General features: G+C 44.0%; 2 protein-coding genes across 3 annotated transcripts in view; both read left to right on the plus strand.

The window, feature by feature from the left end:
- Positions 1-1,579: 1,579 nt before the first annotated feature.
- On the plus strand, positions 1,580-12,048 carry DNAJC5G (DnaJ heat shock protein family (Hsp40) member C5 gamma). The gene is made up of 8 exons (XM_056813193.1): positions 1,580-1,793; positions 7,877-7,919; positions 8,047-8,156; positions 8,497-8,710; positions 8,881-9,025; positions 9,844-9,973; positions 10,085-10,184; positions 10,789-12,048. Exons 3-6 carry the CDS (start codon positions 8,050-8,052, stop codon positions 9,903-9,905), a joined length of 528 nt encoding a protein of 175 aa, XP_056669171.1. The 5' UTR covers positions 1,580-1,793; positions 7,877-7,919; positions 8,047-8,049; the 3' UTR covers positions 9,906-9,973; positions 10,085-10,184; positions 10,789-12,048.
- The window catches only part of TRIM54 (tripartite motif containing 54), a 42,356-nt gene continuing 27,124 nt past the window's right edge, over positions 11,790-27,021 (plus strand). Inside the window, exon 1 of one of the 2 annotated variants that reach the window (XM_001380386.4) lies at positions 11,790-12,287. In XM_001380386.4, the coding sequence (XP_001380423.2) occupies positions 12,120-12,287 (168 nt within the window). In that variant the 5' untranslated portion in view covers positions 11,790-12,119. The remainder of the gene's footprint in view (positions 12,288-27,021) is intronic. The other variant, XM_007476000.3, reaches the window with a different exon arrangement.

Below are 27,021 nucleotides of genomic sequence, written 5' to 3' on the forward strand. Positions count from 1 at the left end.
CCTGCCCATCTGAGAGTCCCAGTGGTGATTCCCAGTGCCCATATGCACCCCAGAGCCCCTGCCATTCCCAGTGCTTACTCCCAGAACTGCTGCCTGTCCTGATGCCCATCCCTAGAGCCCATCCTTCCCCCAGAGCTGGGCCACGGTGCCCCTTCCTGCCTTAGATTCCATCCTCAGTGGCCCTGTCTGCTGCAGAAACCATCTGCCCCAGAACCCAAGCCTAGTACCCTAAACCCTCAGTCTATGTCCTGCTCTTTCTAGTCCCCATCTCTATCCCAGAGGCCCTGCCTACTTCAGGGACCACTCAGAATTTCTATCCATCCCATAGTCTGTTTTCAGTTCCCACCCCAAGGGCTACTGCCCACTCCAAACTCTGCCCTCCTCAGTGCCCATCCCAGAACCTTTGTCTTCAGTGCTAGCACCTGTCCCAGAACTTGACTCCAGGACCCTTACCTACCCCAGTTCCCAACCCTAATGCCCTTAGATCCCATGTCCTCCCCATTACTAACCCCTAGAGCACCTAGCTGCCTTAAAGTCTGACCCCATTGTCCCTGACTCTTCCAGCTCTCATCCCAGTTCCTACCTGCCCAGAGTCCCTACCTGCCCCAAAACCTGATCCTTGTGATCAACCCTGTACTCCCTGGAACCTGCCTGCCTTGAGGCTTGACCCCAGTGCATACCTCTGGAAACCCTGACTACTCCAGAACCTGACTGGTGATTCCTGCCTGCCCTAGGGCCCACTTCCATTGATCAATCCCAGAGCCCCTGGTGCTAGTGACCATTCCCAGAGAGGCTAGTCTGCCTCCTGAGCATCCTAGATTCTGGTTACGGTGCTAGCTCCCAGACCTCTTTCCCACTTCAGAGCCTGGTTTAAGAGCTACCCCCAGTACCTATCCCCAGAACCCTTGTAAACCTCAGAAACCCTCTCTTCCCCAGGCCCTGCTACAAATGCTCATCCTCAGAGTCCTTGCCTTCCCCAGAGACTGGTAGCAGTGCCCTACAGCACCCCTGATCTCCCCAGGGTTTACCTCAGAGCTCTTGACTGTGCCAGTGCCTACTTCTACTGTCCCTCCTCCCCCAGAGCCTGGTCCTAGTGCCTATCCCATTGGCCCTGCCCTCTTATAATCCTAAACCCAGACCCTTTGCCCCACTCAGAGCCAGGCCCTAGTCCCCCTCCCTTCCCAAGGACTTCCCCTACTAGACACTCTTCCCTCTCCAGGTTTCTGCTTGCCTCAGAACCCTGCCCCATCCTATAGCTCTGCCAGTTCTATTCCAAAATTTCAGTTCACACCAGAACCTAGTTTCAGACTCTCTCCCCCAAATTATGTCCTATCCTAGAGCTTATTCCTAGAACCTCTGTCCACTCCAACTCTTGTTTCATTGACCACCCTCCAGAGTTCCTGCCTTCCTCAGTATCCCTTCCTGCCCCAGAAACCTTCTTAACTACCCCATCTTCCTCCCACCAGTGTCCACCTTCAGAGTCCCTGCCTGCCCCAGAATTTAACCACAAGATCCCTCCTTACCTGCTCCAGATCCCTCCCCAGTTGCCCACCTCAAAAACTTTTGTCTATCCCATAGTCTGGTTCCAGCAGTGTTCCTGACCACCTTAAGGCCCCTGCCCTCCCATGTGCCAACCCCCAAAGCCCCTGCCTGCCCCTATTGACTCTGCCTGCTGCAGAGTTTGATTTCAGTGACCATCTCCTCCCTACCAAATGCTTGCCTGCCCCAGAGCTGGGGCCCAGTGCCCTTGCCTGCCGTGAGATCTACCTACGGTGCCTCTGCTTGCTACTGAGGTATAGTCTGCCCAGAGCCCATTCCCAGTGCCTCTTCATGCTTCACAGACTGACCCCCAATGCACACCTTCAGAGGCTTTGCCTGTCTCAGAGCCTGGCCTCAAATGCCCTTTATTGTACCAGAGCCCAACCCTAGAAGCCCTTGCCCACATCAGATCCTGGTTTCAGTGTCTATCCCTCAGAGCCTTTAACTAACTCAGAGCCTTGTCCAAGAAATACTCCAAGAACCTATCTCCAGAAGCCTTGTTCTCCCCAGTGCCTCTGCCTCAAAGCCCCTGCCTACAGACCACCACAAGTGTCCTAGAGGCAACTCAGAGTTCTTCCCTAGTGCTCACCTCCCAAAAGCCAGGCCCTTACAACTATTCTTGTCTGCTCTAGAAGCCCTACCTGCTTCCTAGCCTGTTTTCATTGCCAATCTCCAAAGCCCATGCCCACCTAAGAAACCCACCTCAATCAGGACTCAGAACCCCTACCTACCCCAGAGCTTGGCAGTATTATCCTCCCCCAGTACTCCCGTCTGCTCCAGAGACCCCACTTATCCTGAGGTGGGATCTAAGTGCCTCTTCTCAGAGACAGGGCTTGCCTCCAAGTCCGCTCACAGTGACCCATTCAATGTCTTTGCTCAACTTAAGCCCCCTACTCTTCCTAGTGCCCACCCTCAAAACTACTGCCTAATTCAGAGTCTGGCAGTATTGCCCACCCCTGCCTGCCCCAGAGATCCTATTTGCCTAGAGCCAGCTCCAAGGACCCATGCTCAGAACCACTACTCAAAGTGCCCAGTCCTAATACCCCTGCCTACTCTGAGGTCCTGCCCTACCCCGTGTCCACCCCCAGAGCCTTATCCCAATTCCCACCCCTAGTATCCCTGTGCCTTTCACTTCTTAGTGTTCATCCCAAAACCCATGCATGCCCCAGGGCTCAGCCTAATAATCACCCCCAGAGTCCCAGCACTTGCCCCAGTGTCCTTGCTCATCTCAGAGGCACTACTCTCCTTAGTTCTCAGCCTCAGAGCCCTTGCTTTCTTTCATGGCAGGTCCCAGTGCCCCTGCCTGTCTAAGAGATTGCCCCATGTCCAAGATCTCTACTTACCCCAGGGTCTACCACAAGTGCCCCTCCTCAGAATCACTGTTGCACCAGAGGTGATCCCCAGTGCCCACTCCTCATATCTCTACCCTCCCCAATGTCCAATCCCAGAAGTCCTGCCTGTTCCAGGGCTCTCTCCAAATATCTACCTCCCTGCAACCTCTCATCTCAGAGCCAAGTAGCAATGCCCACCCCTAAGACCCCTTCTCATCCCAGAGCTTAATCCCAGCCTCCCAGAGCATACCCCCAAGTTCCCTGCCCACCACAGAGACTGTTCCAAATACCTACCCCTATTGGCCCTGTGGGCTCCCAAGCCCCTGTTCTCCCTAGTATCCCTGTTGCCCCAGGGGATGCCCCAGTATGCACCCCAGAACCCCTATTTGTCCAAGAACTTGCTCTGAAATACTACTTGTTCCAAATTCTCCCATTGCCCACTGCCTACCCAAGAGCCCAGTCTCACTGCTCATTCCCAGCATTTCCTGCCCCAGAGCTCCTGCCCTTCCCAGGGACCAAACTCAAGATCCCCTCCCTACCCCTAGTGCCCTTGGAGCCCATGCCCAATCTGGAACTTGGTCCCAGTGCCCTTGCTTACCCCAGAACCCTGGCTTCTTCAGAAAACCACCTCCAAAGCCTACCCATAGGATCCCTGCCCACCACAGAGCCTGGTCCCAGGGCCCATCAACAGTGGACCTGCTTACTCCAGAGCCTGATCTCAATGACTTCCCACTGAGAACCTGCCTACAACAGAGCCCAGGTCTGCCAGAGCTTACCTCTATTTCCTATCTGTAGGACTCCTAAACCCATAGTCTGGTTCCAGGAACTTTGCATTAAGCCCATACCTGTCCTAGTAACATTACCTGCCTGATCCCACAGACTACTCCTGAAATCTCTACCTGCTCAGAGTCTACTCATAGTGCCCTTGCCTGCTGCAGAGGCCACCCTAGTACCACCCTCAAATTCCCCTCCCTATCTCAGAGCCTACCCCTATTGTCCACTCCAAAAACCACCGCTTACCCCAGAATGAGGTCCCACCCACCTCTAGGGACTTGCCTCAGCACCCAACCTTAGTGCTTCATCCCAGTGCATTCCTCCAGAGCTTCTGCCTGTTCTAGAGCATGACCTCACTGTCCCTGCCTGCACTAGGTCCTGACTCTACTGCCCATCCCCAGAACCCCTGACCACCCCAGAACCCAGCGCCTACCCTAGTACTCTAGTGCCCTTGTCCATTCCAGTGTTCTTGCCCTCTCCAGTGCTCCTGGCTATCCTAATGCCCACCCAGAGTTTATCTCCTGAATCTGGTCTCAGTGTCCATTACTAGGGCCCATGCTTGCTCCAGAGCCCCTCCATGTCCTAGTACCCATCCTCAGTGCCTCTTCCTGTTCCAAAGCCAGAGTTCAGTGCTCTAGCCTGCCCCTAATGACTATGCATGTCCCAGAGCCCACCCCCCATGCCATCCTGAGCCTTTCCCAGGTCCCACTGCCAGATCCTCTTATCTGTCCCATATCCTGATCCCAGTGACCATCCCCAAATGCTTGTGAGCACTACAGCTGTGATCTAGTGCCCATGCTTGCCTTAGGGCTTACCCATAGTGACTGCCTGCTGTAGAGGCTATCCACAGTACCCTTTCATATCTCCTTTTACCCCCAAATCTTTTCTGAGTAACCACTCCCAGATCTCCTATCTACTCCAGAGCCCACCCTCAATTCCTACCCCAAAGCCACTATCCATCTCAAGAGGCCTCCAGGGCCCTTGCATATGCCAGGGTCTGACCCCAGTGCCCACCCCCAGAACTCCTGCCTTTTCCCAAGCCTGATTCTAGGGCCCACCCTCAGAGACTTTCCCCTGCCCAGTTTGGTCTCAGCACTTACTTGTAGAGCTTTGTCCACCTGGTTCCTACCCTCAAAGCTTCTCCCTGTCCCAGAACCTTATCCCAGTGGACCCCTCCCCAGATGCCTGCTTGCTCTAGAGTTGGGACCTAATGCTTCTGCCTGCCCTAGGACCCACCCATAATGTCCCTGCCTGCTTTAGAGACCATAATACCCACCCCAGCCCCCATCACCTCAGAGTCGACCACAGTCTATCCCGATTACCCTAGTGCCTACCCGTAGAATCACTGACTACCCCAAAGCCTCGTCTCAGTGATCACTCCCTACCCTGATGGGCTCTTTCCCCAGTGCCCACCTCCAGTGATCTTGCCTCCATGAGATCTTGTCTGTGCTAGGGCCCAGCCCGTGCGTCAGCATGCACTAGGACATGCCCTCGGCACTCAGCTTCAGAGGCCCTAAATCCCTACTCACTCCAAAGTCTGGGCCCAGTGTCTATCCCCCAGACCACCTGGTTTCCCCAATACCGATGCCTTCCCTGAGTCCTCCTCTGGTACCCTTCCCAGAAACTCTTCCACCTCAGGAAGCTGAGTGCTCTGCTTAGCCCCGGTGCCCGTCTCTACCTGTCTCAAAGCTTTGCCCCAGTGACTATCTCCTAGAACCCCTGCCTTTTCCAATTCTTCTGCTTACTCCAGAGCCTGCCTCCAGTAACCCTACCTCACCCAGGGGCCTTGCCTGTGCCAGTTTATCCTTAAAACTTGCCCCCAAAGCCACTGTTCACTCTGAGTCTAGCTCCACTGCTGAGTCCCTGCTTGCCTCATAGCTCCATGCCTCTGCCTTCCTAAGGACCATCTTCTAGTGCCAACCCCCAAGCTCATGTCTTTCCTTTCCTCCTGCCTGTCCCTCCCACTACTCATCCCCTAAGAACCTGCCTGTCTCAGATTGTGCCCCCTAAACCCACTCCTGTAGTCCCTGCCCCTCTCATAGCCTGGTGCTAATGCCCATTCCCCAGAGGCTTTGCCCTTCTTAATGCCTGCCTCAGGGCCTGCTCCCAGTACCCACCCCATGCTCAAGACAGATCCTTAATGTCTTGCCTGTCCTCAGTTCCACCCATAGTGCTCATTTCCAGAGCCCCTGTTTACTCCAGAGTGATAACCCTTAATGTTCTTACCCATCCCAGAACTGGGCACCAGTGTTCCTGCATGTTCCAGAACCCACCCTTAGCATCTCTGCCTACCCCAGATCTCACCCCCAGAGCTCTTGCCCATCCCTAATACACCTTCCTGCTCAAATATCTTCTGCCTACTTCCCAGACCCTCTGCCTTCCCCAGAACCCCTACCGGCCCAATGCCCCATTTTTACCCTAGAACTTGGTCCCAAGAACAACCTCCAAAATCTGTTGGCTCTGCCTGTGTGAAGGCCCGCCCCTAGTGCGCTTTGCCCATCCCAGAGACCTTGCCCCCCCCCCCCAAGGGCCTACTGCTAGAGCCCCTATCATCTTCAGCCTAAGCCCAGAAGTTCTACCTACCTTTGCATCTGCCCCGAAAGTCCCTACCCACTCCAGGTCCTGTTCTCCTTGGCTATCCTCAGAGCCTCTGCTTAACCCCTAGGCCCTGCTCCAGGTGACTATCTACCCTGGCTGCCCTAGATTCCCCTACTAGAGCCCCTACCTTCCCTACACCTGGTCCTCAGTCTCCCATTGACCCCAGATCCCACCTCTATTCATCCTAGGCAGTTGACCTCTCCAGGCCCTCTGACTGGCCAGGACAGCACTGACTCTTCCCCCACCCCAAGTCTTCCACCTGGCCTAGGCATTCCTACCATCCTAAAGCCTAGACAGCACTGTCTCCCTTCTCAGGCCCCTTGATTGCCCTGAACAGTCCAGTGCTCTACCTAACTTCCTGGCCCTGGGAAACATTTCATCCTGCCTAGCTCGTGATGCCATGATTCACTGACTTCTTGCTGGCTTGGGCATCCCTGACTCTCTCCATCCTCTCCAACCCCCATCCAGAAGCCCTGCATCTGACGTCCTGACCTCTTCTGCCTGGCCTGAGTAGCCTCTGGTGTCCTTGCTCCCAGCCCTTTCCTTCTAGGACCCAAGCTACCTTGCTTCCCAGTTCTTATTCCTACTTTTTCCTATCTATTCAAAGCCATCTAATCACTTCACCCTCCCAATTTCCTTTAAAACCTCTCTCCTATCTTAACTTCTACCACTGATGCAAAGTAACTCTCAGGCCTTATCTCCACGCCTTTCAAAGCAAACTTAAAGCAAGCCTCCCGCCTTTACTCTTCTGCTTGGCTCTGGCAGCCTGCTATCCCCATGATTTCCTCTAAGTCAGTTTCCCATATCTTCAAACCCTTTTATGCCCATTTCTGATTTTTTTTTAAATGCAGACTTGAGGTGCTGTGCTCCCTCCTCCCCCACTGCCCTCAGCCCCCACCTCCATCCCTTTCCATCACACTGACTCCTTGAGCTCTGTACTAGCTCTTCCTAACCTCTCCTTAGAGGGTCCCAGCCCCTATCTCCATAATTTCTCCTAAAACTAACTAAAGGTATTTCCAGTCCCATTTCCTCCTAGTCCCAATTTATGCTTTCTCCAATTCTAATCCAAGGCTATTTCACAACTTCCATTTTGGCTTTTTTCTCTAGTACTGATTCAAGGCATCCTGCCTCCTCCCTTCCTCAGCCTGTTCTCTCCAGAGCCTATGGTTCTCTCTCTTGCCCATGCCCATTCTCCTGCCTGCTGTGCCTCCTATAACTGAGCTGCCGTAGCTTCCTATGTAGGGGTCCCCTGGGAGAACAGGGGTGAATAGGGGTGAACAATGTTCTTTGACTTTAGGAACTGGCAGATATACTATCCAGCTAGGGCAGCTTAGACCTTGGGTTTGAATTGTGTTTTCAGGGTCATCAGAAAGCTCCTCCCCACCCCAGCCTATTCTTATTCATTGGAATATGGCTGGTTCCACCCTTCAAGACCATGGGGGGGGGGGGGAGGTTGGGGTGGAGATGAAATCCTAGAGGCTTTATTCTGTTTTACTAGGAATTCCAGACACACAAAGTATTTGAATAAGTCCTATTTATCACCAAAGGATGTAGATCCTGCCTCCTGATCCAGGCCACATTCATTTCATAACATTTTAACTGTGCCCCTTCTTGTACTTTCCTGGGTTTCCTAGTGTCAAGAGATCTACCATATGCAGTTTCAGCTCCTTGGGAAAGGTACAGTCTATTTATTGTACACACTGGAAGGCCTAATACACATTGCCTGCTGGGTCAGCAAGCAAGCTTTGTTTCCCCCATGCTCCGTGTAAATTCTTACATCTGCTTCCTTGCTCTCTGGACCCAGAGAATGGCACAAGCAGATGATTTTCGACTGACCTACTATGGAGGAACCCCATATGAAGTGCTGGAGTTGCCTAAGGAAGCAACACATGAAGACATCAAGAAAGCCTATAGGTCCGAACTTAAACACCGTAATTAAACCCTTGACTTTTGTATCTCTCTAAACGTTAGACCACAAGCCCCATTCTCTACCACCACCCATTATTTTCAGAGCCTATTTTCATATTTCCTGACCTTCCCATTGAGACTAAGTGAAGACAGCATCCCCTTGTCAGGGTGGAAGAAGGAAAGTTTTTTCTTGCTTTCTATATTCTCATTGCTGCATTTCAGAATGTCTGTTTCTTCTATGCTGTTTCTAATTCCATGTAATCCATCCATCTCTCTTTTTCTTCTCCAATTTGGGCTTGTTCTGTTGCTCCTCTCTATGCCCTCTCTTATGGGCAATGCCTGGTAGGAAATTGGCCCTGAGGTACCACCCAGACAAGAATCCAGGAAACCCTATAGCGGCAGAGCGGTTCAAAGAGATCAATGCAGCCCATTCGATACTCCAAGATCCCTATCAGCGCCAGATCTACAATGATTATGGTTCCTTGGGCCTGTTTTTGGCTAACCGATATGGCATAGAAACTGTCAAAATCTATTTCATTGTGTCTTCATGGTGGTTCAAGGTATGCTTTCCTTTGAAGCCTCTCCAGTACTTGGGCAACAGACATGCCCATACACTGGGCTATTATTGCCTTATTGCTGCCAGTGCTAGGAAATTTGGGGGTGGGGGAATCATGGGCAACACTATAGAGAAGAAGCTGTTGGATTTAAGCCATTCTCCCTGACCTCCCAGAGCCTGGCCTTCTTATGCACACTTCTTACTTGTTGCTGCTGCTGTTGCTGCTGCTGCTTTTGCTGTGAGAGTACTAAATTTGAAAGTGATTCATGGAATCTAGAGACACACCTTCCAAGGACAAACTATAGGAAACCTAGCCAAGGTGAGATCTGGGTCAGGAGTAAAAGTAGGAAGGTCTAGGATGAAAGAGGTCTCTGAGCCTGGAGTCCCCTGGAACTAGGGAGATTTGGGTCTGAGACTGGATCAGATTGAAAGGTTGTCAGGGAATAGAATCTGCCTTCTCAGGGTATCTCAGGGAATCTGTCTTTGAGTAAATGAAAAATAACATTAAGTGCTCACTGTACACCAAGCACTGTGCTAAACCCTGGAGATCCAACACAAATAGTGAGGCAATGTCTGCCTTCAAGGAGCTTCCATACTAACAGGGAGATGACACATATAGGGAAGTGGTGGCCTAGGAAAGGAATTTGGTTGGGGGGGGTCAAAGAGATGAATTGATTCATATATAGGACAATCTTTTGACAAACCCTTCCCAAAAGTAAGGTGGTGGTATTGATTTGATTACTGATATGAAAAAAGGTTGTGGGAAAGGAATATTGGCAGCTTCTCTGGGGAGGGAGCTGAATGGGATGAGGCACAATCTGATCTGGGGCTGCCTAGATATTCTTCACTGGTAAATCAAATTGGATTTTGACACTTATCCAGTCTGGACTGTATGTCAAGTTGATAAATGGTCCTTTAAAAAGTCACAAAGGTAGGTTAAAGGATACATTTTATTTGTTCAAAAGAAAACTAGGTTTTATTTTTCAAATTGAATATCTATTGAGTTTAATCTAAAAATGTTCTTAAATTTCCACCTCATCGCCATCTAGTGGTGACTGGGGTTAACTTCAGTATAATGATTTTGTATTCGATCAAGACAGGAATTGTTGCTCATTTTAAGAATTGTTTGTATTCCAGCTTTCATGGCAAGAAGTAGCTCCAGTATTGACGAAAAAGAGGATGAAAAAGAAGAGGCATGATTTGCAAAAACTAGAAGGCAATAGTATTCAAAAAGAAGAAAAGAGGCTGAGATTGATTAGTGAAAAAAGTATATAACATTATTGTATCTTGATTACAAGAAAGTAATAAAGAGTTTTTTTCTGTATGCTTTTTTTAGGGGTTTCATCTTAATATGGTACCTGATTCTTCTTGTCTCCAGGTGCTGACCCTCTGAATGTGTCTTCTGCTGCCCAGGCTACTATACACACTGAAGAAAGGGACCCTTAAGCCCCAGTACCGACGATCTTAACCCTGCTCCTGTAAGCACCATGAATGTCATGAGTTATGCTGAATTCTATGGCCCTTTCCCTATGAAATTCTTTCCCTAACCTTCATGGTGTCATCAAATCTGACTAGCATACTATAAACCCCAACACTCTTTTTTAACTCCAACCCTAAGCATCTTTCTTCACCTTGTCTGAAATTCAAATACAGCCGATAGCAGCACTATTTCATGCCATCTCAGCCTTGCAAAATCTTGGGCTGGCAAGATCTCTGCTACCCTCTTCCACAAAGATTTGTTCCCTGTTCTCAGTGTGCCTCAGTGTCTTGTCCTCAAGCTGTTGGGGATAAATTCTCCCTCAAAGGCAGACAATGGTGCCTCTGAAAAAGCACCAGGTCTGGAATCATGAAGATCTAAATTCGAATCTGCCTCAGCCATTTCCTAGCTGTGTAACTTGGGGCAAATCACATAACATGTTTATTTTAGTTTCTTCAACTGTAAAATAAGGATAATTATGTACCTAGCTTGCAGGGTTGTTATGTGGATTAAATGATATGTATATAATTGGCTAAGCACAATGCCTAGTACATAGTAGGTACCATATAACTGCTTATTCTCCTTCCCCATCTTATTCTTCTCAGGGTGAATGCTACCGTGCAGGGTAGATAATGCACCTGGACTTGCTCCATCAGCTGACAAGTGCCTAGGCTGAGCCCTAAGCTTTCCTTCAGGTACCTGGCTTTAGCTAACTCTGATTAATGCTTCCCTAGTCAAATATAGACGAAGTTGGGTTCTTTATAGCTATACCAGTAGAATTCAAGCTCTACCAGGTCTTATCAAAGCTAGAAATAGAAATGCTTTGAATAAAGGCTGGTCATTTATACTGTATATCTGTCTCTCTGAAGACTATCCTAGCTAAGGCTTGAGAGACTAATTTTAAGCTTGGTCACAAGGTGATTTAAGTTTTTTGGTCTTAATTTATTAGGCAGCAATTCTTGAATGTCGGTTAAGTCAGAGGAGTTGTGATCTGCACTTGTGGGTTCCACATTGATGAAATAACTGATCCTTAAACCTAGGCACATATGGTCCTCCAGGTACCATATTTCAGACTGATTTAGAGAGGTCATCCCTTCGGCCTCTACTCTCTGTGGCTCTGGATCTGCCATGCTGTGGACAGAGAAAGGTGGTCCAGGGTTATTATGATGGATACATATATATATGTAAGTTCCCATCATCCTTGTTTTGAGTCCTCTGTCAAGACTTCCTGACGCTTGGGCCTTCCCTGCTGCTGAGCTGTGGCTGGATGCCTTTGCTAGGACTGTTTATAGATTCATAGTCTCTGGATCTAGGATAAGGCCCAAGCCAGAGCATGTCTGAGCAAGAACCAATGGGAGCCCTTCTAAAGCCACAGTGTGAGAGATTGAAGTATTCCTATTTCTTTTTCTGGCTCAGCTTTGCCCCCTGTTCCGATAAAGGCTCTAGCCCCTCCCTCAGCCACCCCCCCCAGTCTATGTGACTCAGGGTCACTTGTTCTGTGACAGCTGTGGCTCGCCTTACACAGGCTAAATCGGGAGCTGGAATGCGAGGGACTGCGTCACTGAAATGCCCCTAGTCTCCTCCATCCCCAAGTTAAAATTAGTCTCCTGCCTAAGGATTAAGGAGCAAATAGTGCCTAAACTGTGAGCAACAGTTGGCCATTTGGGGAGCAGGAGTTAGGAGTATCCTAGCGGGGTGAGGAGAGACAAGACTTTCATCTACCCAAGTTCTCAGCTATCCAGAGAGAAAAGCAGTTGACTACCTAGGGAATCACAGGCAGACTGATTAAAGGACAGAATAGGGGAAGGCAACACAACTAAGAAAAATCTCATAACCCAAAAGAGACCAATAGCTACAGGCAGATTCAGACAGCCGAGAGAATAAGCCAGGGTTGAAAAAAAAAGGCCAAGGAGGGGTGGGCACGACCACAGAAGGGATGAACTTCACAGTGGGTTTCAAGCCGCTGCTGGGAGATGCACACAGCATGGATAACCTGGAGAAGCAACTCATCTGCCCTATCTGCCTGGAGATGTTCTCCAAGCCAGTGGTGATCCTGCCCTGCCAACACAACCTATGCCGAAAGTGTGCCAATGACGTCTTCCAGGTGGGCTCAGGGTGTGGTGGTGGTGGTGGCAGGGAAAGGAATGATTGATTAAAATATGGGTGGGGGAAAGAAGTATTGAAGTTTTTTGTGGAAAAGGTTTTGTTGATGGCTTTTGTTTTTAAACCATATTTATTTTCCAAATGTAATCCTCTTCCTGACCCAGAAAGCCACCTATTGTACCCCGCTCCCCAAATCTTTTAAAACACTAGCAAAAATAAAAACATGAAACAATAGGCCTTTGATAGCCTGTGATGTTAAAGGCATTTCATTAAAGGGCATTTTATACCCTTTAAGTCTCTCACTTCTCCAATCAAAGGAAGTACAATTTCTCATTCTCATCTTCTCTTCCGGTCAGGTCATCATGATTGCATCACAATCCCTTTCATTTTATTGTTCTTTCCATTTACTTTGTAGTCATCATGTATATTGTTTTCCTAGTTCTGCTTATTTCACTGGATCTGTTTGCATATTTTCCCATGTTTCTCTGAACTATTTATACGCATTGTTATTTATGGCACAGTATTATTCCATCGTGTTCGCATGCTACCACTTAGCTATGTCATTGATGGGACTCCACTTTGTTTCCATGTTATTGCTGTCACCAAAATGCTGACAGGAATATTTAAGTCTAGAAGGCACATTTGTGCATACTACTGTTAATCTTTGACGTTTGGAAGATCAGGGAATGAGAGAGTACAGACAAAGGACTGGAGAAGGACCAAGAGACTCGATCCTGCAAACTGTAACTTGATTGATGCCTTGAAAAATTTTGGAGGATATTATCAAAGGGATGATTAGTATGTATAAAGAAAAGGAAGCATCATTGAGAACAGGCCATGCTAGGGAGACCTCATCCTGCTCTCTCAGACCCTTCCTGCTGCTGAGCCATGCCTAGATGCCTTTGCTGGGATTGTTTGTAGATTTACAGTCTCTAGGTCTAGGATAAGGTCCAAGTGAGAGCATGACTAAACAAGAACCAGTGGGAGCCCTTCTAGAAATGGAATGTGAGAGATTCTCTCTCTTTCTGGCTCAAGTTTGTCTCCTATTCCCACAAAGGCCCCACATCTATGTGACTTGGGATCACTATTCTGGCAGGGTTACTAGACTGGTAGATTAGAGGTGTGCTATAAGATATTTAACTTTTGAAAGTCATTTGACAAAATCTTTTGTGCTGTTCTTGTGGACAAGATGGAGAAATATAAGCTGGGTAGAAACAGAACTGAAGGGCTGGACACCACAAATAGCCATTAATGATGTACTGTCAACATAAAAGGATATTGGGGCACTTAGGTGGCTCAGAGAATAGAGAGTTAGGCCTAGAAAAGGGAAGTTGTGTCCTCAAATATGTCCTCAGACACTTCCTTGCTATGCAACCCTGGGCAAATCAATTTTTAAAATCCCTTACCTTCTGTCTTAATATCCATACTGTGTACTGATTCCAAGGCAGAAGAGTGGTAATGGTTAGGCAATGGAGATTAAGTGTCTTGTCCAGTGTCATTCAGCTAGGAAGTGTCTGAGGTCAAATTTGAACCCAGAACCTTCAGTCTCTGGGCCTGCCTATCAATCCACTGAGCCACCTCCCTGCTTCCAGCAAATCACCTCATTGCCTAGCCCTTGTTGCTCTTCTGCCTTGGAACCAATGCTTAGTACAGAAGGTAAAAGTTCAAAACAAAATAAAACATAAAAGGATATTGTTAATGGAGTACTCCAGGGTTCTATGTTTGAATTTGTGATATTTAACATACTTATCATTGACTTGGATAAAACCTCACCAGATTTGCTGATTGGATGGCCAACACCCTAGATGGTCGAGTCAAGATTAAGAAAGATCTGAACTAGCTATACTGTCCAGTTGAATCTAGTAAAGTGATTTTACACTTGGATTTTTAAAAAAACCCTTACCTTTAATAGGGATAGGGGCAGGGAAATGACAATTTGTCAATGGAAATACTTATGTACAAGATAGATATATTAATGTATATGTATATATATGTGGTGAAATGGAAGAGAGTTCAGAGGGAAGGCACTAGCAGAGAAAAAGACTGGGGATGAGTAATCTGAGCAGTTTTAAAGAACGCTAGGGAAGCCAGAATTTGTAGGCAAGGAGGGAGAGCATTCCAAGCATGAGAGATAGCCAGGGAAAATGGTATGCATTTGGGAAATGATATGTGCAAAGAATGTCAAGAAGGCCAGTGTCATTGGAGTGTGTGGGGTTGTAGAGCCTGTGGAGGGGAGTAAAACACAAGAAGTCTGGGAAGATGGGAGGGGGCCATGTGATGAAAGACTTCAAAAACCAAACAAGGGATTTCATATGTGATCCTGGGTTTTACCAAGTAAAAGAGGGATGTGATTAGGCATGGACTTTTGGTAGAGTGAAGAATGGATTAGAGTGGGACAAAACTAGAGGTAGGGAGTCCACCCAATTGCAATCGTCCAAGCATAAAGCAATGATGACCTTTACCAAGAATGTGGCTCTGAGTGGAGATAACAAAATTCAAGGTAGAAGAAACAAGACTTGGAAATAGGTGTAGTGAATGAGAGTAAGGAGTCAAGGGTGACACCAAGGTTGCAAGTCTGGGCAACAAAGAATGGTGATCCCCAGAATAGTAATACTAACTTTGGGAAGAGAAGGTTTAGAAGGAGAAAAATCATGAGTTCTGTATTGGATATACTGAATTTGGGATGTTTATGGGACATCCAGTTTGAGATGTTAAAAAGGCACTTGATGTAAGACTAGAGGTCAAGAGAGAGATCTGGAAATCATCTACATGGGAGATGACAGACCCATGGGAATTGATGAGGTCACCAGCAAAGGCAGTTGAGTGAGCCAAGAAGGCCCAAACCAGACTTTTGAGGGACATCTATTATTAGTATGATCTGGATTAAGATCCTGAAAAGGAGACATCTTTCCTAGACAGAACATCTCTGGAATATTGTATTCAGTTCTAGATTCCATATTTTAGGAAGGGCATGAGTATGCTAGATAGTCTCCAGGAGGGGGCTATCCTATCAAATCCTATCAAATAAGGATTCATTGAAGGGTGCTTAGCTTGAAGATAAGAAAAGACTCAGAGGGAACACAATAATTTCATGTTTCAAATTTTGATTTGAAGGCCTGTTGTGTTAAAGGTGTTATTGTAGACCCAGATTGTAGCACTAGGAGTACAAAGAGGCCAGTTGAGGTCCAGTATAAGGAAAATTTTAACAAGAGCTATGAATGAAAATGGGTTTTTAATAGTTGGTAGGTTCCCCTTTACTGAGAGCATTCAAGAAAAGTGTGGATGGTCACTTGCCAAGTATATAGAGAGGATTCCTTTAGGGATATGGGTTTATGCTAGATGGCTTTGGGGTTCCTTCCAGCTCTGAAATTCTCTAAGGTTCCCATAGTCAGTGAAATAAACTAAGGGCAGAGGAGAAAGAATGAAAAGAGAACTGAGATAACCTAAATTTAAAAGCCTTGAATAATCAAGGATATTAAATTAAACACCTACTATGTGTAAGGACAATGTGCTACATTGTGCCTACACTGTGCTAGGAGCTGAGAATACAAATATAGTGAATTGAATGAAACAAATGAAACAATCCCTACTAGTAACATGTTAACATTCTTACTGGAGAGGCAACAAGTACAAATATGAATATACAAAGAATAAACACAAAGTAGTTAGCCATAAGGTGATTCGAAAGGAAGGGCCCTACTACTTGAAGGAATCAGGAAAGGCTTCATATAGAAGGTAATGCTTGAGCTATGTCTTGGGGGAAGAAAGGAACTCTCTGAGGTGTAGATGAGGGAATGAATTCTAAGCATTGGGGATGACCAGGGCAATGTGTGTGGAGGCTAGAGAAAAGCCCCAGTGTGGCTGGATTACAGAATGTAGTAGTGAGCAGCACTGTAAGATGAGGCTGGAAAGGTATGTTGGGAGTAGACTGAGTAGGAAAGTGCTATGGTCAGTCCTTTGCCTAAGGAAAATCACTGGAAACATTTTGAATGATAGAGTGCAATGAGGAGAGATTTAAGGTAGGGAGGACAATTTTGAGGTTGTTGTAGTAATTAGATGAAATATGATGAGGGTATAAAATGAAGTGGTAGTTATGTGGGTAGATAGAAAGAGTCAGATCAGAGAGAGAGATTGTGAAGATAGAAACAGCAAGATTTAGTAACTGATTGGATATGTGTAATAAGGAAAAGGGAGGAGTTGAGGATAATGCCAAGGTTATGAAACTAGGAGACTGGCAGAATGGTGGTACCCTCAATAGAGATAAGAAAATATGGAAGAAGCGTGAGTGGGTGGGGAATGATAATTGGTTCCATTTCAGACATAATATAGAGTTGAGAGTCTATACATTCTGTGGTTTAGATAATAAAATCAGTTTTCTTCCAACTCCACTGAAAAAGGCCAATGTGAAATAGATGGAACTGGAACAATTTAGGTTGGCAGGAACTTCCTGGTTATGTTGGCTAACTAGGCAGTTTGGCCTGGGCAGGAGGATGGACAAAGTAAACTATGAATGATGAAGCCTGGGGAAGTGAAGGTATAAAGTAGGCCTGAGTAACTCCATGGGTCCTTCAAGGCATTCCATCTACTCAAGAGGCTGACCTTAGAACCTGCTATCTAGCACTACTGAGTGCTAGCTAACTACATAGTGCATTCTGGTATTTTTAAGTAGATATTATTAATGTGTATTTTTTCCTACCACCTACCACATTCCTCTCCTCCCCCAACATCACTCAAGTCCACCATTTCCCAATTCTTGTGGTCCTTGCTTTGGAGAGAGTATAAGACCTAGACCATAGAAGACTCCTGCTGATTCACTGTTCCAAGTAATGCAATAATAACAGCTAAAATCTGTGTAGCACTTTATAATAAAGAAGTAATTTACATATGTCATTTAATTTAATTATTACAACCCTATAAGGGAATAGTATCCTCATTTTACAGGTAGAGAAACTGAGTCTTTCCTACTGAAACTGGGGGAAGATAGCAAGGGAATCCAGATGAGAACATAGAAGTCTAAGGTATGAGAATAGAGTAAAATGCTACCTTTTTGATGGCAAAGGGTAATGCCTTTTAAAAAGGAACAGTATGTTAAGAATTAATACTGCATTCTGAGCACTTAGTGAGGCAGACACAGTACAGAAAGCCAGAACATTCTGTCACAGATGTGGGGAGAGAAGGGGGCAAGTGAAGCCCAGGATCTATAAAGCAGGGCTTCTCAGAATGCATTCAATCCTTCCTCCTCTCTTCCCACTCCTGAAACCTGCTTTTGATTCTGGCCAAGCTCTAGGTATGCTCAGGGATGATTTAAGGGGGGCATGGCTGGATCAGCCAGGGACTATGAGGTCCTCCAAAGCCTAATGCATGAGACAACCAAGTTTTTTTGTTGCACTATTCTTTTTGTTTGTTTGTTTTTTATTTGTTCAATTTCAAACATTATTTCTTGGTTACAAAAATCATACTCTATTCCTCCCTTCCCCCCTAACCCCACCCTTCCCATTGCCAACGTGCAATTCCACTGGGTATTACATGTGTCCTTGATCAGAATCTATTTCCATGCTGTTGATGTTTTCACTAGGATGTTCATTTAGAATCTACATCCTCATCCATATCCCCTCGACCCAAGTAATCAAGCAGTTGTTTTTCTTCTGTGTTTCTACTCCCACAGTTTTTCTTCTGAATGTGGATGGTGTTCTTTCTTGTAAATCCTTCCAGGTTGTTCAGGATCACTGCATTGCCACTAATGGAGAAGTCCATTACATTTGGTTGTACCACAGTGTATCAGCCTCTGTGTACAATGTTCTCCTGGTTTTGCTCCTTTCACTCTACATCACTTCCTGGAGGTTGTTCCAGTTTACATGGAATTCCTCCAGTACATTATTCCTTTGAGCACAATAGTATTCCATCACCAACATATACCATAATTTGTTCAGCCATTCCCCAATTGAAGGGCATCCCCTCATTTTCCAATTTTTTTGCCACCACAAAGAGCGCAGCTATGAATATTCTTGTACATGTCTTTTTCCTTATTGTCTCTTTGGAATACAAACTCAGCAGTTGTTGCACTATTCTTAATAGCATACTGGGAGGTTAATCTGATTCTTATACTACTCTGATGCTTAATTGTGGTATGGAAGGGATTCTAGGTTCTAAAAGACTCTATGCCAGCACCAAAGGTTTCACATATAGCTCTAGTGAGGCAAGAAGATGTGCTAGAGTTGAGTTTTGAAGAAAATCAAGGATTCCAAGAGCTGGAAAAACTTGCTTTTCAGGGATTACAGAGTTTTGTTTTTCCATTCTGCTCCAATATCCAATTGTAAGTTTTAGGACAAGAGCAGGAAGTTTGACTTCTCTAAATTAAAAGCCAATTTGGTAGTCTGGTTTGAAGAGCTGTTTGGTGAAGGGAAGACTTGATAGTTGTTAGGTGGGGACTTTTATCTGAAAAAGACTTGTTAGGAGGAAAGATATGATAGTGATCTTCAAATAGCTGAAAGTCTGCTGTACTGATGACAGATTGGGCTTCTTCTGCTTGGCTCCAGAGCGCAAAACTAGAAGCAATGACAATAGACAGGGAAGGGAAAACATTTATTAAGAGCCTTATGTGCTGATAATAACTGGGATTAGAAATACAAACAAAAGGAAAGACATTCCTTGTTCTCAAGGAGCTTAAATTCTTTTAAAATTTGAATTAAATTTTGTTATCAATCAACAAAAATCTACTTTCTCATCTTTCCACCTCTCCCACTCTCAATTGTAAAAACAAACAAACAAACAAAACAGAACTCCTTTAATAAACATGTATACTGGAGGCAGCTGGGTACTGTTATAGACAAAAGAGTGGTTGCCTTAAACTGTGACCATTAAAAGAGTGGTTTTCATAAACTGTGACCACGAAAATATGGTTTCAAGACAGTGTCTTGCGTTAAATCAAAAATAAAGTGGTCACCATGGGAGAAATTCCCAAATATGAAATACCCAAGTCAGCTGGGTTTTATGGAGATTTTAATTAATAAAAATAAAGGAATTAAGGAAAGGGAGAGAAACAGAGTAAGAGGGAATAGTAGGAAAAAGCCTAGGCCAGCCTAGGCCAGCCTAGGCCAGCCTAGGCTTTAAGCCTTAAGAGAGACCAGTCAGTCTTTAGTCACTCACCACAAGATCCTTCCAAGCAAAACTCTAGTGTTCAGAGAGACCCTCCAGTTTAGCTCAAGAAGCTCCACTTCAGCTTCCAAGGCTGCATCTCCTTTCAGCCACCGAGACAGAGACCAGCTTTAAATTCAGCTCCAATAGCTGAAATTACTTTCAGCCACTGAGCCCTCCAATTCAGCTTTGGCAAGCTCAACTAACTTAAGAGGCCTAAACCTCTTCCTTTTAAAGAAAATTTTCTCCTATGTCACCTCCCCTAAGTTTTCACATCTACCAATCACAGTAGACGTTTTCCAAAGGACTGACCATTCTTAATTCACACCTGAGTAGACTAAAACTTTTGAGTAATTCATACCTGAGTAGACTAAAACTTCACATCTCTTTTGTTAAGCTGTCCCTTATAAGTTTGCAAGTTGCCTGACATTTTAGTAATTAATTTGACCTTCATAGGTACTTAGCACCCTTTTGTATTAGATCTAAAAATAGATCTAGCTTACGGGCTTTTGCCTCACTATAAGTATGAGTTAAGTACTTTTTCATTGTTCAGTAAGGAGTTTTACAACTTTATTTGCCCCTAAAGTATGCTTAAGTATGGGTGGAGTAATGTTAGAGTTCTCACATTCCTGATCAAGTACCTTCATTGTTTAAAATGTGGAATGGTCTTAATCAAATGTTCTAAGGTAGAGTCTGAGAATTTTTAACATTCACAAGTCTGAGAAATTTTAAGATTCACAATAGTACAGTGGATTGAGAACCAGGCCTAGAGACAGGATATCCTAGGTTGAAATTTGGGCTCTTCTTAGCTGTGTGTCCCTGAGCAAGTCACTTAACCTCCATTGCCTAGCCCTTAACACTCTTCTGCTTTGGAACTAATACATTGTATTGATTCTAAGGCGGGAGATAAGGATTTAAAAAAATAAAAATAAACATGTATAGTAGCCATGTCCAAAAACAAAATAATATCTCAATCTGTATTCTGAATAGGTAGCAAGTTTCATTATGGAGCTCATTCTGAAATTCTGATTAACCATTGTGTTTATCAGGATTCCTAAGTCTTTCAGAGTTGTTTGTTTTTATAATCTATGCTTTCATATCAGTTATTCTTCTGGTTCTTCTCATTTTACTCTGCATCTACATACAAATTAGTTCATACAATTCTTCCCAAAATTTTCTGAAATCATCTATTTCTGTACATTCTTGGTTAATGTGTGTTTTGCTTAGGACTATTCCCTCCATTAATTTATCCTCCCTTTTATTCCTCCTCCTTTCTCCCATTTCCTTCTTGTTTCCTGATAAGCGAAATGCATTTGTATCTAATTGTATATATGTATTTTCCCTCCTTTGATTGGTTCAAAAGAGAATAAGGTTTAAGTATCTCTTGCTCCTCCCACTCTACCCTCCTTGTTTGTGTAGATGTCTTCTTGTGCACCCTGAAGATGTGAAATTTGCTCTCTCCTTTCACTCCCTTCCCATCTTCTTACTGTCCCTCCACCCCACTTTTTGTTCTTTAAAGACTTAAAAAACATAAAGAATCCCTCCCAAGTCCTGTCTAATTAGATGTTTTCTTGGACCACTAATGATCTTAGAGTACAGAAGGCATATTCATATCATCTCCTCATATTATAATGTAAAAAAATAATCTTTGTAGAATTCCTTATAATTGCTTGCTCTTATTTACCTTTTTGTATTTCTTTTGAGGCATGTATTTGCACTTCAGGTTTTATGCAGTTCTTGTCTTTTTATTAGGAATGCTTGGAAGTCTTTTGTTTCCTTACAAACCCATTTTTCCCCTGCTTTTGTTTTTTGTTTGTTTTTAAACCCTTACCTTCTGCCTTTGAAGAGTGGTAATGGCTAGGCAATGTAGATTAAGTGACTTGTCCAGGGTCACACAGCTAGGAAGTATCTGAGGTCACATTTGAACCCAGGACCTCCTGTCTCTAGGCCTGGCTTTCAATCCACTGAGTTACCCAGCTGTACCCCAACTTTTTTTTTAACTTTTAACTTCCATCTTAAAATCCACACTGAGTATCAGTTCCAAGGCAGAATGGTAACGGTTAGGCAACTGGGGTTACATGATTTGCCCTGGGTCATACAACTAGGAAGTATTTGAGGTCACATTTGAACCCAGGACATCCTGTCTCCAGGCCTGGCTCTTTATCCCCTGAGCCACACACACACACACACACACACACACACACACACACACACACACATGATTTTAAAGTTATTCTCTTCTCCTGGGCTTTTGGCTTAAGTGTCTTTGTCACTATGATAACTTTTTATGATGTGATTATAATTATTTTTGGTTATCTCATTCTTTTAGCCTACTTCCTAACTTCAGAATTTGTTAGGATTAAGTTCTGCACTCTTCTTGAGGGAATGCGAGGGAAGGCTGGAGCTGATTTTGGGTCCTCTAGGTTCTTACTGCTGCTTTTTTAGGGGTGTTGAAGGTTATGTTATTGCAAAATCTCAAAGTCAGGCTAGGGAAATGCAAGCTTTCAGTGATCCTAAACTCAACTGGTAATTCATAGGGTAAATATAAACTTTGCCTTCCTGGTTTGAGCTCTGTAAATTCCTGATCGGGGTTTAGGTCTGAGCAGCAAGTCTGTGGACTTCCCCAATTTTAATTTCAGAGGACTGCCATTAGACAATTCAACTACTATCAGTCAATTGGGAAATTTTTCTTGCACATAGATTGTAGAACTTCAAGCTCCCCTCTGGTCTGGATATCCTTCCCAGATGATTCCTTTGCAAGCTTCAAACTGGGCAGGAGGCTAGAACTGAGATCCTTCTCTGCCACACAGCTACTCTTTGTTTTTGAACATGCTTCTTGTAGTACATAGCCTCATGCCTGTAACCACTTCCCATTGTGGAATTCCATTCCTTGTATGGATCCCCTTCACAATCAGACTTGCGTTTGTGACCTGGAACTAGGTAGTGAGCAAAAAAAGGGCCATTTCATAGATGTTCCTGTATCCTATACAATTTGAAACCTATTTTGCTGGATTTTGGGGGGAAATATGCTTCCGTCTACATTCTGAGTTCATTGGCTTTTTATCTGGAGGTGATTAGAACATTTCATCATAAATTCTTCGGAATTGTGGTTGGTCATTGTGATGATCAGAGTATCTTTACAATGTTACATAACTTGTTCTGATTCTGCTCACTTTAATGAATCAGTTCACACAAGTCTTCCCAGGTGTTTCATATGGCACAAGATTATTCTATAACATTCACATACCATAGCTTGTTCAGCCATTCTCCAATTGTTTCATAGTTTCCAATTCTCTGCTACCACAACAAGTGTTATAATAAATATTTTTGTTCACATAGGTCCTTTTCCTCTTTCTTTGATCTCTTTGGAGTATAGACCTAGTAGCTGTATTATTGAATCAAAGGGTATACATAATTTTATAGCTTTGGAGGGTTGGTTCCAAATGGCTGGTTGGACCAGTTCACAGCTCCACCCACAGTGCAATAACATATCTGTTTTCTCACATCCCTCCAGCATTTATCATTTTCCTTTTTTGTCAACATGGTCAATCTGATAGATTGACATCTAAGAGATTGGCATCTAAGAGTTGTTTTAATTTTCATTCCTTTAATAATTAGTGATTTAGAGCTTTTAAAAATATGGCTATCAATAGCTTGGATTTTTTTCCTTTGAAAACTTCCTGAGAAATTTACATACTATTAGGGAATTTAGAAAGGATTGGGAGTAATGGTACTTGCCTAAAGGCAAGGTGACAGAAGTGCAGCCAAGAAAGGAATGAAGCATGGCTAGCTTAGGCTCATCTGTAAAATGGAGGCACCTACCTCAGATAAAATTTAGCAATGGGAGAAGGGGTCGGATATGACTCAAGTATATTCCAGGATTGGAAGTCAAGAGAGTCATAGTATAGAAGTCTGAAGAGGCAAATTTATAGCTGGGAGGGGACCAAAAGGTGGAAGCTTCAGAGAGATAGATTTAGTTCAAATTTCAGGAATAACTTTTAATAGAGCTGTCTAAAACCTGAATGGCTGCCTTAGGAGGAACTGGATTTCCCCTTACTACAGGTCTTCAAGCTAAGGCAGGATTATTATTTGAAGATATTCTAGACAGTATTCTTGACCCAGCATGAGTTGGACCACATGGTCTGGAGATCCCTTCCAACTCTGAGATTTTGTCTGCAGTCCTTTCTCAAACTGAGTCCTAAGGGATCAAATTAACAAGAGAGAACAGGAAATATCCTTCTGCCTGAGTCAAAACAGAACAGGACCCCAAATCCAACAGCTTTTATCCAGCTCTCCCTAAGCTTGTCCTCCCTCCTTCGCTTTCCCCACACTTCCACCCACTTAACTGCCAAGAATTTGGAGCTTGGCGAGGAAAGCTGTTTGTGCATGTGTATATTTGACTCCAACAACTGTCTATGTTTCTGTATTTATAACTGGTCTCTTTTAGATCCTAGGGTGCTAAGGAACAGGATTTCAGTCTTTTTATGCATATGATTCTGTTCACGGGAACCATTTGGTTATTTAGCTTCTGAAACCTGCTACAATTCAACAGATCAGTAATCTGTAAAGGAACAGAACCTAAGAGACTGTGTTTCTAGGAAGGGTATATCCTCTTTGGGGGTAGGGACAAGGTGCTTGCCTCTATGGCTAAGGATTTATAGAGGTGGAAATTTCATTGTGAGGGAGAGCGGAGGAGAATGCTTAATGCTATTTTTGTTACAAAAAGTTTGGGAAGAGAAACACTGACCTTAGGTTCTTTATGCTAATGGAGGGAGCTTTGTTTTTAATTATGTGATTAATGATGTGATAAATATTGAGATTATTTATCATGTGATTAAGTCTAGAACTGCTTTACTAATTGTATTTTTAATTATGAAAAAACATTCACCTCTCCTCCCCCCCCAAAAGCCCCCAAACAAACTGAATTTTGATGGATTGTAAGCTCAGCACGTCAATAGCATCATCTTTTGGTAGCTTTCACCTTACTGGGTACAGACCACTATTGCATGAATTTGTTGTTCACTTATTTCAGCTATGCCTGACTCTTTGTGATCTCATTTGGGGTTTTCTTGGCAAAGATACTGGAGTGGTTTGCCATTTTCTTCTCCAGATACTTTCACAGATAAGGAAACTGAGTCAACAGGGTTAAGTGGCTTATCCAAGTTCACATAGCTAATGTCTGAGACTGGAGTTGAACTCAAATCTTCCTGATTCCAGGCTTAGGGCTCTCTATACATCTTCCCACCTATCTGCCCCACTTTATTTTCTGAGCCAAGTCAGGTTTTTGAAAAGCAAACTTTGACTTCCCCAGCACCTAACTTAAACTATCATTCTGTAAGTTTGTTGAGAGCAATAAAAAAAAATAATACTTTTGTATTTGTATCTCTTTTGCCTAGTGCAGCACATGGTATATTGTAGGTGGTTAATAAATGCTAATCAATTCTGTGTTGCATTCTGATAGAGCTTACCTAGGATCTTTAATAAGGACAGAAAATATTTTTAATATGAAATGGTTCGTTCCAAGCCATAAATGAGCTTCGCTTCCTCCATCTCCCCAAATATGCAAATGAGAACAGATGTGTTTACAAGTGCATTCTATTAAACATTAAGAGAATAATTAATTCCAATACTTTAAAAGCAGTTTAAAAAAATAGGAAAAGGAGTCCTATCAAATTCCTTATACTGGGAGCTGTCAGGCCACAATGTCTTGACACGGTCACTCGTGGAAGCCAGGAGGTCACAAAGTGCCCCTTTGGCAGGATGGAATTGTCCACCCATCTCTCTCTGTATGACTCCTCTAGTCAACATCCTTTACTAATGGAATTGATATGACTATTGTCCTCTCCCTAGTCTCTGAAAAAGTAATATAAGAGCAAAATGCTTACACACTATTCCCCCAAAATATCACCAAAAGACCAGACTCACAAAACCAAACCCAAAAGACCATCATGGGTTAACTTTTGCTTAGGCATATAATTCCCAGCAAAAGCTGTACCCACAAGCTGGGCCCGGATATCCCCGACTCTCATGCTCCTTATTCTCCTAAGCCATAAATCCATCATAAGGAAAGTCCTGTACAAAATGCTTTGGTACACCATGCTTCATCATGCCTAAATGAATTGATTCTTACCAACCAAAACCTTCCTTGAAAAACTCCCTAACAAACCCTGAAAAATGATCAGCCTAATATTAAATCTGAATTGTGTTTTCAGTACCCCTTTGAACTCTCAATTTCACTGCTATAATTATTAATTGCCTTCAGGATTTCTGATTGATTATCTATTTTTATTAAAGGTAATAAGTTATTTTCCTTGATTGTCTGTAAGCTCAAAGCTCCTCACAGGTTAATGAGAAAATTAAGCCACCTATGATAAAATTATTTATCTTGAATAAAACCTTTGTGTATCCTGTCAGAATCAATAGTTACAATATAAGGATATAGAATGATCTCAGAATGTTAATCAAATGATTTGTTAAAAGTTAATGTATCACATCCAATTATCTTTATTCAAATATGTATGCTGAATAATGTAGCTGTGTGCCAAGAAAATGGGTATAAAAATAAAGGCTAAACCTGGGCATGGCAAAGCAGCCATTTCATGCAGAGTTTTACCCCAGTCTGATACACATATAGCTATCTTCCGTCTCTCATTTCCGCCTAGCTGATCCACTTGGTGGACCCCTTGGAGCCATGGGCTCAGCTGAATCCGAGACCATAACATCCTTCTATGATATCAATATCGTCCTGATACCTAAATAAAGGAGACTCAAAATAGAGAAAGAAAACTACAGAACAATATCTCTAATGAATATTGATGTGAAAATTTCAAATAAAATTTGCAAGGTTATAATATATCACAAAAATTATAAACTATCACCACGTTGAACTAATACCAGAAATACAAGGTTGGTTTGATATTAGCAAAACAATAAACATAATTAACCATTTACAAAATGTTTCAGTGGAATAAAGGTGTTTATTCTGTGTGGAGTATTACTATAATGATTATAACCTATAAGCAGTGATGGAAAACCTTTTGGAGATCGAGTGCTCAAACTTCACCCTCACATCACATGTGAGCACCTCACCTTACTCCAGACAGGAAAGGTACAGATTTCCACAAAGGTGGGTAAATAGAGTCCTCAGATCCTATACAAGTACTGAAGGTAAAAAATTCATATCAAGTAGAAAACAGCCTTTATTTTACCCCGAAGAAAATGCTAATGATGCATAGGACTCTGTTGTTAGTTTGGCAATTAGTTGTGTCAGACTCTTCATAACTGCATGTGAGGCTTTCTTGGCAAAGATACTGGAGTGATTTGCCATTTCCTTTTTACAAATGAGAAAACTGAGGTAAACAGAGTTAAGTGACTTGCCCAGAATCACACAGCTAATAAGTATCTTGGACTGGATTTGAACTCAGGTCCTCCTGACTCCAGAGCTGACCCTCTAGCCACTGTGCCACCTCATTAGCTAAAAGCCCCATCTCTGGTAGCAAGCTGCCTACCATGGGTAGAGCTGAAGTGCTTGTCCTCAAGAACCTTACTATCTGAGAAAAACAGTGCTGGTATAGACATACCCAATAAACTTAGACAACTTG

Source organism: Monodelphis domestica, chromosome 1 (genome assembly GCF_027887165.1).
Source record: "Monodelphis domestica isolate mMonDom1 chromosome 1, mMonDom1.pri, whole genome shotgun sequence".
Lineage (NCBI taxonomy): Eukaryota > Metazoa > Chordata > Mammalia > Didelphimorphia > Didelphidae > Monodelphis > Monodelphis domestica.

Coding starts and splice junctions, on each gene's coding strand:
- DNAJC5G (XM_056813193.1), top strand. CDS start 8,050: ATGGCACAAGCAGATGATTTTCGACTGACCTACTATGGAGGAACCCCA. Junction 8,157..8,496: donor GACATCAAGAAAGCCTATAG/GTCCGAACTTAA, acceptor AATGCCTGGTAG/GAAATTGGCCCTGAGGTACC. Junction 9,026..9,843: donor CTATAGGAAACCTAGCCAAG/GTGAGATCTGGG, acceptor TTTGTATTCCAG/CTTTCATGGCAAGAAGTAGC.